General features: G+C 41.7%; 1 protein-coding gene across 1 annotated transcript; it reads right to left on the bottom strand.

Moving 5' to 3' along the window:
• Positions 1 to 1870: 1870 nt before the first annotated feature.
• On the bottom strand, positions 1871 to 10553 carry lrrc2 (leucine rich repeat containing 2). The gene is made up of 9 exons (XM_076082499.1): positions 10417 to 10553; positions 9643 to 9758; positions 9358 to 9431; positions 9129 to 9285; positions 4356 to 4492; positions 4077 to 4222; positions 3442 to 3594; positions 2560 to 2729; positions 1871 to 2157 (listed from the first exon to the last, which is right to left on the bottom strand). Exons 1-9 carry the CDS (start codon positions 10551 to 10553, stop codon positions 2108 to 2110), a joined length of 1140 nt encoding a protein of 379 aa, XP_075938614.1. The 3' UTR covers positions 1871 to 2107.
• Between the last annotated feature and the right edge of the window lie 7208 nt (positions 10554 to 17761).

The following is a 17761-nucleotide window of genomic DNA, read 5'->3' as shown; positions in this document are numbered from 1 at the left end:
AAAAGTGTTTTTCGTCGATGTAAACATGGAGGAGCTCAACTTTCCGACGGGCCGTGAAGTGACAACATGGCCGCCGGTTCAAACACACAGATGAAGCTTTTTAAACGGCTTGTTGTTACTGAACACAGAAAATGTCCATTTTAGAAAATGATGATTATTATTAGAACAGAAACGTATGCAGTCAAACATTCCTCCTCTTCTTCCTCCTCTTCCTCCTGGAGCAGGACTTTATCTGACTGCTGCTCTGTACTTCTGAACGTGCCTCTAATCATTCTTCATCTTCATGTTTTGATAGAGAAGCAGAAAGACGCTGAATGACGTCTTTGTTGTATTTGCTTTCTTTTATCTTAAGAACATCATTTTGAATAATATCTATAATAATCAGTATAATGATGATAATAAAGAGAAATGTATGAAATTTGAAACCTGGACGTGTTTGTTTTTATTTGAGTTCTTTGATTTTAGGAGATATTTGTATTTAATATAATTGTTTATTTGCTTAAATATTTGGATATTTGCTTCCAGGGAAATCGGACGAAAACATTCTCACAACCGTTTATTATTATTTAAAAACGTATCGGAGTAATAACCGAATAATTCAACAACAAACATACAAGCTCTGAATTTATACATTTTATTGCAGAAATTAATCAAAACCGATGAGATATTTATCTTAAAATGTATCGAAGTCGTTCATTAACAGGAGATCTTATGAATAATAAACTATTAATAATTATTATTTCTGTTTCTTCAGTCTCGTTTTATCGTTTGGTCACTTTTACAACTTCAACCATTAAAACCACTTCCTGTGAGACGTTCAAAGACCAACATTTAAAACCTGAAATACTCTCAATGTTGGAAATCTGATCTTGGAATGAAACGTTTTGTTTTTTTCTAAAAAGGAGAAAAAAAGGATTTAAAAACACTCATAAATATTCAAAAAATAATCTCAGTCATCAGAAACCCAAAGTAAACCGTTTAAAGTGCTGCGTTCACTACGACCGTTCACTCTGCTAAACACCAGTGGTGGGCCGTCAGGGCCTGCAAGGCCTTCTCTGCTGGCCTGAACAGAATCACAAAGTTATATCTATTTTATAATTTAATAATTGTTCTTAAATATACTACATGTATTATAATTTATATAAATATTTTCTCATTATCTTATGTTCTCATTGCACAGCTCCTGTCTTCCTCAGTTGCTCTGCTTCCAGTGCAGCTTGTTTTAAGTAGAGCTTTTATCCAATCAGATCTCACCTCTGTGTCTCTAGGTAAGAACAGAGGCAGAGGCCTGCAGACTCACAAGTGAATCCATGTGCAGTTTAAGTGAATGGGGACCATATTGTTGATTGTCAGTGTTCAACCAATCAGATCTTTAGTTTGACACGTTGGGCGTATTCTTTGACTATCAGAGCCTGCTCGCCGGCCTACAATGACGTCAGCATTACGTGCAGCTCAGTGTCCATGTGCAGCTCTGCAGTGAGGTACAGAGTGTGCTGTGATTGGTCAGTGTGCGAGCACGTGACTATCGCGAAACGAAACTTAACAGCCAGCAGAGGCTGATGGGTAGTGAATCACATCACGTGATGCAGCTCAGCCAATCAAATATGGGCATTCTGACTGAGTGAGATGCACCATGACACAGGGGGCTGAGACGAGGAAAGACACTGCAGAGCAGCACGTTTAATGTTCGAGTTGTGAAAGTAAAATCATAAGACGATCTCTTTGGGCCACGGCTTGTCATTAAGGAGTGATGGTGGATCCCACAGCCAGACCAGCTGAGAACCACTGTCCTCCATGAGCGCAGAAAATATTATTTTTTTCCTGAATATAAGCTTCTGCATTTTCCAGATGCTCTAGTACTATTCAAACGCATTGTAAGCCTCGTACCGAACGGTTTAATACTACAGCCTTAGAAACTAATAATAACTGTGGCGCCATCATGTGGTTATAAGGTGGTATTTCAGCTGCAGGACAACAGTGGAGGCCCAGGTATGAAATGCACGGCCCGCCACTGCTAAACACACACCAGTCAAACATGTGTTTGTTTGATTCTAGTTCTAGTTGTCCTTCATCCTCTTCTTCCTCACACCCTTCATTCTCCTCTTCCTCACAGCAGGCAGGAGATGGACACCTTGGTGGTGGAGTTGGGGACGGTGTCTGGTGAGGGACACACATGTCAATGTACTACAAAATGTTAAATATTTTCTAAATATGGCACTCTAATATATAAATATACATAATATTATAAGCTGCATAATATAGCAAAATATATTTTAATAATGCAGTATTAGACACTTAATATATTGTAAAAATCATTTCATCTGAACATAAATATGTCATTTAATATTATTTAAATGACATATTTAATCAACATTACATTTTAATTTATGTTAATTCAATATTTAGTTTTAATTAACATTAAATTAAAATTTTAATATTTTTGGGAGACTGTCGAATGAATACAAGTCGTCTTTTATAAATAACTAATTTTTTCAAAATACAGATTTCTCCCCAGAAAATAATAATACAACCAATAAATATGAAGTTTAATGTTCTCACCTCTGTCCTTCAGAGAGCTGATGTACGCCTCGATGAACTCCTTCTCTCTGCTGTCCTTCTTCACCTCCTCCTCTTCCTCCTCTCTCCACCTCTTCCTCTTGTTCTTCTCCTTCTTCTCCTCTTCCTTCTTCTTCTTCTCTGCACTCGCTCGGTCGCACAGTCGAATAAACCTGCCGGAGGAACAGAAGAGGCCATGACACCTGAGACAGTCTGCGTGGTTTGTGTACTTGATGTCTGTGTGGTTTGTCTACTTGATGTCTGCGTGGTTTGTGTACTTGATGTCTGCGTGGTTGGTGTACTTGATGTCTGCGTGCTATGTGTACTTAATGGCTGTGTGGTATGTGTACTTGATATCTGTGTGGTATGTGTACTTGATGTCTGCGTGGTTTGTGTACTTGATGTCTGTGTGGTTTTGTACTTGATGTCTGTGTGGTTTGTGTACTTGATGTCTGTGTGGTTTGTGTACTTGATGTCTGTGTGGTATGTGTACTTGATATCTGTGTGGTATGTGTACTTGATGTCTGCGTGGTTTGTGTACTTGATGTCTGCGTGGTTTTGTACTTGATGTCTGTGTGGTTTGTGTACTTGATGTCTGTGTGGTTTGTGTACTTGATGTCTGTGTGGTATGTGTACTTGATATCTGTGTGGTATGTGTACTTGATGTCTGTGTGGTATGTGTACTTGATATCTGTGTGGTATGTGTACTTGATGTCTGCGTGGTTTGTGTACTTGATGTCTGCGTGGTTTTGTACTTGATGTCTGTGTGGTTTGTGTACTTGATGTCTGCGTGGTTTGTGTACTTGATGTCTGTGTGGTTTGAGTACTTGATATCGGTGTGCTATGTGTACTTGATATCTGTGTGGTTGTGTTTGATTTGCGTACTTGATATCGGGGTTTCGGCACAGTTTGGTGGGGCAGCAGGTGAGGGTGTCCCCGTTGACGACGATCATCTTGAGTGTGGAGATTTTGCCGAGACAGTGAGGCAGGTAGGACAGATTGTTCTTATGGAGGAACAAGGTGACCAGCTGCTCCAACCTGCAGACACACACACACACACACACACACACACACACACACACACACACACACACAGTATTAATGTGTCGTCATTTGAGTGGAACTTTGTTTTGCAACGTGCAAAACAAAAAATATAAGAGGACACATTTCAACACTTATTCTTATTCTGTCTTAGAGTGAGATGTTATGCATGGTTAGCCTAGCTTAGCATAAAGACTGGAAGCATATTTTCTTGCTCTGCTGTCACTTGTGACCTTATATAAATGTTATATATATATTAAATGTTCATGCATATTTAATGATGAATTGAACTTGTTATTGACTTTGTCTTGTCGGACTTTAAGACTTTAAAACTTTAAGTTTTTTAGTTTGTAGCCTTTTTAGAGATTTAAGAACTGAGAGAAAACAACTGTAAACATTTAAACTACAGAGACCAGGACATCAGACCGTTGCTGCTCAGAGTAATCAGATTACAGGTAGGTGATGATGTCATCGGTCACCTGTCCATGTCCTGCGGCAGGTCGGTCAGACCGTTGTTGCTCAAGTCCAACAGCTGCAGGCCGCTCATCCTCAGAGCACAGATGGGGATCGACATGAAGCGGTTTTCTGCAACGTCCAGGTGAACCAGCTGCTTCAGGCTGCTCAGCTGACAGTGACATCATCATCATTATCAGCACAATGACATTGCTAGTTAATCTTTCAGTGTGTCTGTAAAGTGAAATCTTTGTTACTGAAACTACCACCATGTGGGTGGATCATCGCATCCTCTCTGCTTTTACCTCAAACGGCAGATCGGACAGGTTGTGGTTTCCCGTGAGTTCGAGTCTCTTCAGGTTCTCACAGTTTCCGAGTTCTGGAGGAACTTTGGACAAACGGTTGTAGCTGACGTTTAATTCCCTCAAACCCGTCAGTTTACCTGAAGACAGAAGAGGCTGATTGATACTTTAAAAACACTTTTCTTGGTTTTTCACAAATTATTGTAAGAAGCAGAACTAAAAAACATCCTCACTGATCTCAGGTGGCAGCTTTGCGATGGTGTTCCTGTGGTTTGTGTACTTGATGTCGGTTTGGTTTGTGTACTTGATGTCGGTTTGGTCTGTGTACTTGATGTCGTTGTGGTTTGTGTACTTGATGTCGGTTTGGTTTGTATACTTGATGTCAGTGTGGTTTGTGTACTTGATGTCGTTTTGGTTTGTGTACTTGATGTCGGTTTGGTTTGTGTACTTGATGTCTGCGTGGTTTGTGTACTTGATGTCTGTGTGGTGTGTGTACACTATGTCGGTGTGGTTTGTGTACTTGATGTTTGTGTGGTTTGTGTACTTGATGTCTGTGTGGTTTGTGTACTTGATGTCTCTGTGGTTTGTGTACTTGATGTCTCTGTGGTTTGTGTACTTGATGTCTGTGTGGTTTGTGTACTTGATGTATGAAAACTTGAAAACTGAATGAAGTTGAAAACTGACTGTTTTCAACTTCTGGAGCAGGAACTGAACTTCTGACTCACCCAGAATCTGATAGGTATTTTATTCTTGCTTCAACTAAGTAGTCTTTATAGCTGTACTTAGGCTTGCCTCAGTGGTGATTGGACTGAGTTTCTGCCTGTCTGAGGAGGTGTGATTTAGTCTCAGCTGCTGAATAGCTTTGCTAATTGCAAGGGAGGAGCCTACACTCCTGGCAGACAATCAGTAGATTGCTGTCCTTAAGCACTTCTGTAGGCTGGAAGCGTCAGGCAAACGAAGGCTAGGGCGAACAAAGGCAACAAGCTGACTTTTTCAAGCCCGACTTCGTCAAGCTAAGACTTCTCGAACGTGTAGTTACCTCATTTTCATTGTTCAAACCATGTGTTTGCATACGATCTCGGTCCTCTCTTCTGCTCGGTGGTCATGTAGACATTGGGCCACTCCCAGGTGCCGTGACCCCGCTAACCTCATTTATCCTACTCTCTCAGCTCATGTTGAGCAAGTGGTATCGGGAGGGCTCTGGAATTGCCAGTCGGCAGTGCCGAAAGCTGAGTTTATCTTGGGCTACGCTTCCTTGCTCTCTCTCAGCTTTCTTGCTCTAACTGAGACCTGGATCACCCCAGAGAATACCACCACGCCTGCAGCTCTGTCAGAAGTGTACTCTTTCTCTCACACTCCCAGAGCTGCGAGGCGGGGTGGTGGTACTGGCTTGCTAATTTCCCCAAAATGGAAATACACTCTTGTCTCGGTTCCTCAGTTCTCCCCGTCCTCCTTCGAATTTCACGCGGTTACTGTCACTTATCCAGTCAAGCTCACCATTGCTGTTGTGTATCGCCCACCAGGCCCTCTTGGTGAGTTCTTGGAAGATCTCGACACATTAGTCTCACACTTCCATGATGATGGCTCCGCACTCATCCTGCTCGGAGACTTTAACATCCAGACTGATAAATTAGAACCGCTTCTTTCCTTCCTCTCCTCATTTGACCTTTACCACTCCTCTTCTCCTCCTACCCACAAGGCCGGCAACCAGCTGGATCTTATCTTCACTAGACACTGTTCTACTGCTAACCTCTCCGTCACTCCCCTCCAGCTCTCTGACCACTATTTCATGTCTTACTCCCTCTCCCTCTCCTCTCCCCCCTTACTTCCTCCACCTACCCACATGGTTTCTACCCGTAGTCATCTCCGCTCCCTCGCCCCGGCTGATCTTTCATCTTCTGTTACCTCTGCTCTCCCTGACCCTGAAGCCTTCTCTCTCCTATCCCCTGATATTGCTACTGATCTTCTCCTCTCCACCCTTTCCTCTTCTTTGGACAACCTCTGTCCCTTCACCTCCAGGCCTGCACGGCCAACCCCACCTGCCCCGTGGCTGTCGGACTCAGTGCGTAATGACAGACAGAGCCTAAGAGAGGCTGAGCGTAAATGGAGAAAAGGCAAACTCCCGGGGGACCTTCTTAACTTCCAAGCTCTTCTTTCCACTTTTTCCATCACTCTATCTACTGCTAAAGCTGCTTTCTTTCGCTCCAAAATCCTAACCTCTGCTTCCAATCCTAAAAAACTCTTCGAAACCTTCTCTTCACTCCTCCAACCCCCACCCCCTCCTCCTACTTCCTCCCTTCTCCCTGACGATTTCGCCAACTTCTTTGACAAGAAGGTAAACGATATCAGATCCTCCTTCTCTCAGCCCCCCTGTCCACTCTCTCCCTGTCCACCCTCTCCCTCTCTACCATCTCCAGCTCTTCCCCCACAGCTCTCCCTCCCCTCTCCATGCCCCATCTTACCCTATCTTGCTCCCCTCTCCCCTAACGAGGTCCTCAACCTTGTTACATCCAACCGCCCCACCACGTGCTCCCTTGACCCGATCCCCTCCCCTCTTCTTCAGTCTATTGCGACTGAACTCCTTCCTTTTCTCACCCACCTCATGAACACATCTCTTGTTTCAGGATACTTTCCCACGGCTTTCAAGACTGCTAGAGTCACCCCCCTTCTGAAGAAACCATCACTTGACCCCTCTGATGTCAAGAACTTCAGACCGGTGTCTCTTCTACCCTTTCTTTCCAAAACACTTGAACGTGCTGTCTTTACTCAACTATCCTCCTATCTCCACCAAAACAACCTCTTGGACCCTCACTAGTCCGGGTTCAAAGTGGGTCACTCGACTGAGACAGCCCTCCTTGCGGTGACGGAGTCGCTTCATGCAGTGAGATCTAACTCTCTCTCCTCTGTCCTGATTCTCCTGGACCTGTCTGCGGCGTTTGACACTGTTAACCACCAGATCCTCCTATCCACCCTCGAGGGGATGGGTGTTTCAGGCTCTGCACTCTCCCTGTTTGCATCCTACCTGACAGGTCGATCCTACCAGGTGTCATGGAGGGGCTCTGTGTCGGAACCACGCATACTGACTACGGGGGTTCCGCAAGGCTCAGTCCTGGGCCCCCTTCTCTTCTCGCTCTACACAACATCTCTGGGTTCTGTTATTCGCTCGCATGACTTCTCCTACCATTGTTATGCCGATGACACCCAGCTGGTCTTGTCATTTCTGTTCCTCCCGGGGAAGGGTTGCCCGCACCGAGACCTGTCCATCACCATTGATGATACCGTGGTGACGCCAACTCAGACTGCGAGAAACCTGGGTGTGACCCTGGATGACCAACTGTCGTTCTCAGCAAACATTGCATCGGTTACACGCTCCTGCAGATTCCTGCTCTACAACATCAGGAGGATTCGCCCCTTCCTCACTGATGAGACGGCGCAGGTGCTAATCCAGGCTCTTGTCATCTCCCGCCTGGACTACTGCAACTCACTACTTGCCGGAGCACCGGCGCTTGCCATCAGACCTCTGGAGCTTGTCCAGAAGGCTGCAGCTCGCCTGGTGTTCAATCGCCCCAAGTTCTCCCACACAACTTGCCTTCTCCGTTCTCTACACTGGCTACCTGTGAGAGCCCGCATCCAGTTTAAGACTCTGGTGCTAGCCTACAGGGCAGTGAAAGGAACAGCTCCTTCCTATCTCCAGGCCATGGTCAAGCCCTACACCCCTGCCCGACCACTTCGCTCTGCTACCTCGGGGCGACTGGTTGCACCCTCGCTCAGAGGTCCCTGCGGCCGATCGACCCGGTCGCGGCTGTTTTCTGTCCTGGCCCCACAGTGGTGGAATGAACTCCCCATTGACGTCAGGACGGCAGAGTCGCTGCCCATCTTTCGGCGCAGGCTGAAAACTCACCTCTTCAAGAAGGCCTACCCTTCCGATTAGCACTTACTTAGCATCTACTGTATTCATACTAGCTTATTGCACTTATATTAGCTTGTGGCACTTATTGCATTCATTTGTTTCTGCACTGTACGTTGGCTCTGGTTTATGCTCTTAGATGCTTGTTTGAGGTAGGGACATGCACTTATTACTTCTGGTGACTAGTTGTTCTCTCGAAAACCGATGTTGAATACACTTATTGTAAGTCGCTTTGGATAAAAGCGTCTGCTAAATGACTGTAATGTAATGTAATGTAATGTATCTGTGGTTTGTGTAGTTGATGTCTCTGTGGTTTGTGTACTTGATGTCTCTGTGGTTTGTGTACTTGATGTCGGTTTGGTTTGTGTACTTGATGTTTGTGTGGTTTGTGTACTTGATGTCGGTGTGGTTTGTGTACTTGATGTCTCTGTGGTTTGTGTACTTGATGTCGGTTTGGTTTGTGTACTTGATGTTTGTGTGGTTTGTGTACTTGATGTCGGTGTGGTTTGTGTACTTGATGTCTGTGTGGTTTGTGTACTTGATGTCTGTGTGGTGTGTGTACACTATGTCGGTGTGGTTTGTGTACTTGATGTCGGTTTGGTTTGTGTACTTGATGTTTATGTGGTTTGTGTACTTGATGTCTGTGTGGTTTGTGTACTTGATGTCGGTTTGGTTTGTGTACTTGATGTTTGTGTGGTTTGTGTACTTGATGTCGGTGTGGTTTGTGTACTTGATGTCTGTTTGGTTGGTGTACTTGATGTTTATGTGGTTTGTGTACTTGATGTCGTTGTGGTTTGTGTACTTGATGTTTGTGTGGTTTGTGTACTTGATGTTTGTGTACTTGATGTTTGTGTGGTATGAGTACTCACCGATCTCCGGGGGCAGCTCTGCGATGGTGTTCTTGGGGATCTCCAGCACGGTGAGCTGGGTGAACAGAGCCAGGTACTCCGGCAGCCGGCTGATCTTCGTCCCGCTGACGTGCCACTCTCTCAGGTAGGTCATCCACTGCAGCTCTCTGGGGAAGTCCTGCAACCATATTCACTCATCACCAGTTATCTTCTTTCACATCAACGTTAGAATGTTGAACCAGCAGCTCACCGTCCACTGATCTCCATCCAGCTGGAAGATCAGTTTGCTCTCTTCTGGATCTTTCTGATCCTGCTGCTCTGCTTCTGATAAACAACAACAAAAAACAACAACAACAGATACACAGCAATATGATCAGCAATATACCGTAGTATTTATCTGTGTGCGGCATTATTTACCTGCAGTATTTACCTGCAGTATTTACCTGCAGTATTTACCTGTAGTATTTACCTGTGTTTGACAGTATTTACCTGCAGTATTTACCTGTGTTTGACAGTATTTACCTGCAGTATTTACCTGTGTTCACCTGTACACCAGTCAGTGTAGATCTCTCCAGGTAACGATGCAGAAGGTTGAGTTCCTCCGTCTTCAGTGTTTTACAGTAGATACGATACTGCCACTGCTGGTCGATCCTCCACACAGACAGACAGACAGACACACAGACACACAGACACACAGACACACATACAGACAGTCAGAGAGACAGAGAGACAGACAGTCAGAGAGACAGAGAGACAGACAGACGTGTTAATGAATCCTCTGCAGCTTCATGTTAACTTCAGATCACATTTCAGACAGACTGGATGTTTGTTCTTTGACCTTTTTGTCACAGTTGAACTTCAGCCCTGATGTTTGGATATAAATAAGTAAGTTATGTGTGTTCATGAGTAACCACACTCAGCTGTGTGGAAACTGTGAACGTATGTTACGTACAGACAGAAACATTTCCAGTTCTAGTGACACTGTTGACACGAAGTTTAGTTTTTCATTTGAAAAGAATCTAATGTGCTCCGTTCAACATTCTTCAGTTACAATACTAGTTGCTAGTACATGTATATTCACAGTGCACTGTGTAATATACATGTACTAGTTGCTAGTACATGTATATTCACAGTGCACTGTGTAATATACATGTACTAGTTGCTAGTACATGTATATACACAGTGCACTGTGAATATACATGTACTAGCATCTAGTACATGTATATTCACAGTGCACTGTGTAATATACATGTACTAGTTGCTAGTACATGTATATTCACAGTGCACTGTGTAATAACAGAGTAATTACTTTGGGAGGGCGCTCTGCTCCATCCTCTCCTGCTCCTTCTTCTGCTTCTGTCTGTGTGTCTTCACTCGGACCTCCCACATGTCTCTGACCAGAGACAAGTCGCTGACCGGGACGTCCAGCTTCCTGCCGAGACCCATCGCTGCTGCTGAAGAGAGGAAGAGGAGGAGCAGACCTTCATCTCAAGATCAGAGGCACAATCTGATTTTACTAAATACTGACTTCATGATTGAAGCTCAAACTACTATAATATAGTACAATATGTACCTCTGAGGTGTAGTACTCAAAGTACAGTATTTACCTCTGAGGTACAGTACTTTTGTCTATTCTAAGGTTTTTTCTTCAGTCTTTTTGTCTTTTGTGAAGCACTTTGTGACGTTCTGTTTCTGTTTATAAATAAAGTTACATCCAAATCTTCAGACATGTATTCATGATCCCCAGAGGAAGAACCACTCTGGTTATAACCACGTAGCTCCTGTTTAGCATGCTAGCATGCTAGCATGCTAAACAGGAGGACACTAAAGAGACGAAGGAGAAGGACTCAGTGGTGTCTGCTGCTGTTTAATGTGTTCACTGTAAGATGGAGACGTCCTGTTTATCATTAAGAGTCCACTTTGATTTATTATCATGTAAATAATAATAATAATATAATAAACAACTTCCAGCTGTGATTTAAACAAAGTGTTTTCTTACCTGTGAGTTCCTGTTAACGTCCTAACAGCCTTTCACCAGCTTGTTTACTGAGATCTGTGTGTGTGTGTGTGTGTGTGTGTGTGTGTGTGTGTGTGTGTGTGTGTGTGTGTGTGTGTGTGTGTGACACAGCATGCTATTTTTACCAGCTGAGATGTGACCCTGCTGTGTCACATGACGCTGCTGCCTCACATGGATCTCTAATAATCTCTTTAGAGTGAAAACAGGAAACTTCGTTTCTTCAGCTTTACATTGAGAGTTCCTGGAAGAAGTATTCTGATGTTCTACTGCAGTACAAGTAGTAATACCACCCTGAAGAAGTACTCTGATGTTCTACTGCAGTACAAGTAGTAATACTATCCTGAAGAAATACGCTGTACAGTAAAAGTACTTAGTTACTCAAGTGAAAGTACAAAAGTATCGTCATCAAAATAAAATAAAAAGTTTAAAAGTACTCATAAGAATACTATATATTGTACTATTGTATTATATTTATTGATGCATTAATGTGTTCTTCATTTTAATGACTTTATATACTGCTGGTAGTTTTGTTTATTATGTTACTTCATCATTTATTAGTTTTAATACTCAAATCTGTGAAGTATTCAGATAAATGTTGAGCAGTAGAAAGTCAAACATATTTACCTCTGAGATGTACTGCAGTACAAGTATGAAGTAGTAGAAAATGGGAATATTTTAGTAAGAAGTACTGGTACCTAGTAAATTGTACAATAAAAGTACAGTTGTGTAAATACTTGCACCGTGTTTTCTGTCAGTTGTTTGCGTTAGTTTTACATTTGTTTGTTTTTAGTCTATTTCCTGCTTTATTTTTGAATTCACTCCTTGTGTGTCATGTTTGGTGGTACTTCCTGTTTTCTCGAGTTTTCCCACCTTTTTGATTTTTAAAACTACTCTGTTACGGTAAATGTACTAATAGCACACTCTAAAATACTCCACACAGTACAAATACACTGTTATTAATATGATTACTAATACATTAACATCTTTAATATTATTACATCTGGAACCAGCAACTCAACGAGTCGTACAGGGACACACATTATCTTTATTTAATGATGCTGGAAAATCAATTAGGATCATTGTTCTTGGTGCACAAACAAGTTAAATGCTTCCACAAGACTAAGCAACAGTCAGAGGACGTGACGTAGAATTAAATATTGAGAAAGACGGTTTATAGTGACAGGAAGCATTGTTGTTGTTGTTGTTGTTGTTTCCTAAATCTAACATTCGTGACGCTTTTCCTAAACCTAACTAAGTGGTTTTGTTAATTTAAGGGAGGGGTTGACTTTAATAGATTGTCCTAAAAGGCCACCGTACAGATTAATTAACCCTTTAAATTTAGGAAACAACACATGTTAAAAGTGTTAAAAACCTGAAAACAGTTTATTTTCTTGACTTTTTCATAAATTCACAGATGATAACAGTTCAGATGATTTAACGATTTTAAAAATCAACTGTGGTTTAATATTTATTTAGTTTTTAATGTCACATGAAGTATTTGTACATCCAAACAGCTGTTTGTGTTTCATCTATAAATATCCGTCTGTGTGACGTTTACAGTCAACACAATGTAAAGATATTCACAACACGCGTGTTCAGCTTCTTTAAATACATGAACTCATACTGATGGTATGTTTGGCTCTGTACTGCAGTACTACTAATAGTAGTACAGTACAAATAGACTGTTACTAACAGTACTACTGCAGTACTACAAACAGTAGTATCAGTAGTAGGAAGAGTACTAACCGTTTACTAACCGTTTACTAACCGTTTACCAACAGTTTACCTAATAGTTTACCTAACAGTTTAATAACAGTTTACCTAACAGTTTACCTAACAGTGTAATAACCGTTTACTAACAGTTTACTAACAGTTTATTAACAGTTTATTAACAGTTTACTAACAGTTTACCTAACAGTTTACCTAACAGTTTACCTAACAGTTTACCTAACAGTGTAATAACAGTGTAATAACAGTTTACTAACAGTTTACTAACGGTTTATTAACGGTTTATTAACAGTTTATTAACAGTTTATTAACAGTTTATTAACAGTTTACCTAACAGTTTACTAACAGTTTACTTAACAGTTCACCAACAGTTTACTAACAGTTTACTTAACAGTTTACTAACAGTTTACTAACAGTTTACCTAACAGTTTACTAACAGTTTACTTAACAGTTTACTAACAGTTTACTAACAGTTTACCTAACAGTTTACCTAACAGTTTACTAACAGTTTACCTAACAGTTTACCTAACAGTTTACTTAACAGTTTACTAACAGTTTACTAACAGTTTACCTAACAGTTTACCTAACAGTTTACTAACAGTTTACCTAACAGTTTACTAACAGTTTACTAACAGTTTACCTAACAGTTTACTTAACAGTTTACTAACAGTTTACTAACAGCTTACCTAACAGTTTACCTAACAGTTTACTAACAGTTTACTAACAGTTTACTTAACAGTTTACTAACAGTTTACTAACAGCTTACCTAACAGTTTACCTAACAGTTTACTAACAGTTTACTAACAGTTTACCTAACAGTTTACTAACAGTTTACCTAACAGTTTACCTAACAGTTTACTAACAGTTTACTAACAGTTTACCTAACAGTTTACCTAACAGTTTACCTAACAGTTTACTAACAGTTTACCTAACAGTTTACTAACAGTTTACCTAACAGTTTACCTAACAGTTTACTAACAGTTTACCTTACAGTTTACTAACAGTTTACTAACAGTTTACCTAACAGTTTACTAACAGTTTACTAACAGTTTACCTAACAGTTTACCTAACAGTTTACTAACAGTTTACCTAACAGTTTACCTAACAGTTTACTAACAGTTTACTGACAGTGTAATAACAGTGTACTAACAGTGTAATAACAGTGTAATAACAGTGTACTAACAGTGTACTAACAGTTTACTAACAGTTAACTGATATTCCTTGTCATATTGATTTTATTTTGAGATTGTTTCCTGATTAATGGAGGAAGTAATAAAAGTACTAACACCACACTGTAAATACTGTATTAATATTATTACATCTGGAACCAGATATTTTTTTTCAGAAAAAATGACTTTTTGTGACAACCATTGAAAATAATTTATATTAATTTCCTCTCAATCATTATTATATTAATGAACTAATTGATTATTAAACGAATTGATTATTAAACTAATTGATTATTAAACTAATTGATTCATGGTCTGTCAGGAGCTTAATTTTAACTAAACAGATTCTATAAACTCTTTAAATGTTTTATGTGTAAAAGTATGAATTTGTAAATGTAGTGAAGTCGTAGAAAGTTGTATGAAAATAAAAGACTCTATAAAGTACAAGTACAGTCCTGTAAAAGTACTCCGTTACAGCGATGTACAACAGTTTTATTGATCCCCATGAGATCAGAGTTACAACATAAACACTCTGTACTCTTCATTCATACACTTCCTTCTTTTATCATTAAGAACTTTAATCTGTATATTATTATTAACACGACAACAGGTAGTCTGATCCTGATCCCTGTACTTCCATCCAGATCCACCAGAGGTCTCTTCAACCTCCTCATCAGTGTGGAGGAGAACATCACAGCTTCTGTTTGTCTCTTAAGTCTTGATTAAGTACAACTTTGAGGTACTTGTACTTGAGTGTTTCCATTTTCTGCTACTTCTACTTCACTTCATTTAATTATTTCGATTTTACACACAAAACATGTGATCAGCTTATTAAATATGATGCATTGCTTTACACTGATTTTTAGTCTTTAAATTACTCCGGTTGGTGTTTCATGTGAGGTCATTATGTATTTATTTATTTATTAACAGCAAAACTAACAGCAGAGACCTGAAGAATAAAAAATGTTATGTTGTTGCATCATAACTTATGTGAGAGTATTTCTATGTTGTGTGCATAAGATTCTTTTCTGAGCACCAGACTCTCTTTAGAAAACCTCTCATTCTACTGCAGCAGGTCTGCTGGTCTGCAGGTCTGCTCCTCTCAGTCCTGGTTCTGGTTCTCCCGTGCCTCCCTTCCCTCCAGCGGGTCCAGCAATACGTCCTGGGTCTCCAGCAGCGTGGTGTCGGATCTGGGTCTGTCCAGGGTGGACCGGTCTCTGATGGAGGATCTGGGTCTGTTCACGGTGGACCGGTCTCTGCTGGAGGATCTGGGTCTGTCCACGGTGGACCGGTCTCTGCTGGTGGTTCTGGGTCTGTCCACGGTGGACCGGTCTCTGCTGGAGGATCTGGATCTGTCCACGGTGGACCGGTCTCTGCTGGTGGTTCTGGGTCTGTCCGCGGTGGACCGGTTTCTGCTGGAGGATCTGGGTCTGTCCGCTGTGGACCGGTCTCTGCTGGAGTCTGAGCTGAAGGAGTTTCTGGTGAACCTGCATGACGAGCATTAAGAAGAACTAGAAACAGTCCATCTTCTCTCTGGCATTGAATTCTAACAGTCGTGTCTAATTGTGCACAAATCCCTCAAACTCTCTGTCTGCCTGTTAATCAGTCATCTCTACCGGACACATCTCTGGATTTAATACAGACACACAGATAACTGTCCCTCCTCTGGTTGTATAGAAGTCTATGAGAAGATGACTCTACTTCTCTCTAGTGTCCACCAGGGGGCGACTCCTCTGGTTGTATAGAAGTCTATGAGAAAATGACTCTACTTCTCTCTTGATTTATTACCTCAGTAAACATTGTAAACATGAGTTTATGGTCTCAATCTCTAGTTTCAAGTCTTCTTCAATACAGCATGATGTTCATTTAGTACATTATGGTCCATTTAGAGTCAAACAGACCATAAAGCAGGGGATGCTTTAGGGCGGGGCTACACGGTGATTGCTCTCAGACCAGGCTAGCTGTGTCCAGTCTTTATGCTAAGCTAAGCTAACCAGCTGCTGGCCTTAGCTTCATATTTAGCTTGCAGACATGGAATGGAATCAATCTGACGACTTCCTGTTGTTCACTGTGGTTGTTTTAAGAGTCACATAACAGCAACCGTGTGACAGACTGTTTATATTAGTGTGTGTGTGTGTGTGTGTGAGAGAGTGTGTGTTTCACACCCAAGGGAAGGATCGTAACACACCCCGAGAGGGCTGAAATGCCAAACAAGTGTAGTCACCCATCTGAAGCACACACACACACACACACACTCTTGTAAAGTGTGTTCTGAGGTTCATGACATCATTGTAAAAGCAGATCACTTTCTGTTTCTGCACACACAGTGTGCCTTCATCGTCTACGGGGTATAAATGTCTACAACACACACACATACACTTACACACACACACACACACACACACACACACACATACAGAGACACACACATATGCACACACACACGTGTGTGTGTTATTTTTCTTCAATGATTCAGGACGTGACAGCTGTCAGGGAGCATACAGAGTGCTGTGTGTGTGTGTGTGTGTGTGTGTGCGTGTGTGTGTGTGTGTGAGAGATGATTGACACCTGATCACTCGCGTACCGCCACACTTGTTTTATGGAGCTTTCTACAATCACATCACATGATCTTCATCCACATCATTTCAACAGCCGTCGTGGAAAAAACTAAAAGTTCTCATTAGTCCTGCTGTCACCTGTCCCTCGTTTACCTCTCTGTCACCTGTCCCTCATTAGTCCTGCTCTCACCTGTCCCTCGTTTACCTCTCTGTCACCTGTCCCTCATTAGTCCTGCTCTCACCTGTCCCTCGTTTACCTCTCTGTCACCTGTCCCTCATTAGTCCTGCTCTCACCTGTCCCTCGTTTACCTCTCTGTCACCTGTCCCTCATTAGTCCTGCTCTCACCTGTCCCTCGTTTACCTCTCTGTCACCTGTCCCTCATTAGTCCTGCTCTCACCTGTCCCTCGTTTACCTCTCTGTCACCTGTCCCTCATTAGTCCTGCTCTCACCTGTCCCTCGTTTACCTCTCTGTCACCTGTCCCTCATTAGTCCTGCTCTCACCTGTCCCTCGTTTACCTCTCTGCAGGGGCGTTTGTAGGATTCAAAGAAGGGGGGGGCTTAGCCCCAAGGGGAGCGGTATGTTAGCGCGCGGCAATTTTTTTGGGGCCCATTTGGGGCCGTGGATATCCATTGTTTCAGACAGTTCATAGATTGGTTCAATCAGAAAGTGTGATTTTGCTCTGTAGTTTTGCTTGCATTCAGTATATAATAACACAAGAGACAGAATTTCAGGGTCATAGTGAAATTTGACAACACAAATATGAACTTTTCTCAAATAAAGAGAGAAATAATTTTCCTGCTTGTAAAGGAAAGACGGATAAACTAGCTTTCATATCCGCGTCACTCCCAAATCCTGATTCTTAAAGGGACCGCACACAATGGATGGAGAATGGACCTGACAGTGTCAACTTTACATCGTTCAGTATGATGATGGACTGTTGGATTGTAATTTGAAGGGGGAGAAAACATACAAACCAGAACACACGCACATATGTAGCATGTTAGAGTTATAAATAACTTGTCCATGTGAGAAACAATAGTTTAATTTAATGACATCACCAAAATAAAAATAAAAAAAGTATCTCTGATACATTGATGTAAAATCTCAACTCATTCAATTAAAGGATTTTTTTACTACTTTTAGCTACATTTAGCTGATCATTCTTTTTGAAAGCAGGACT

This window comes from Anarhichas minor, unplaced genomic scaffold (genome assembly GCF_050575085.1).
Source record: "Anarhichas minor isolate MPS153535 unplaced genomic scaffold, ASM5057508v1 ptg000095l, whole genome shotgun sequence".
Lineage (NCBI taxonomy): Eukaryota > Metazoa > Chordata > Actinopteri > Perciformes > Anarhichadidae > Anarhichas > Anarhichas minor.
This window is presented reverse-complemented; position numbering and strand designations above follow the sequence as displayed.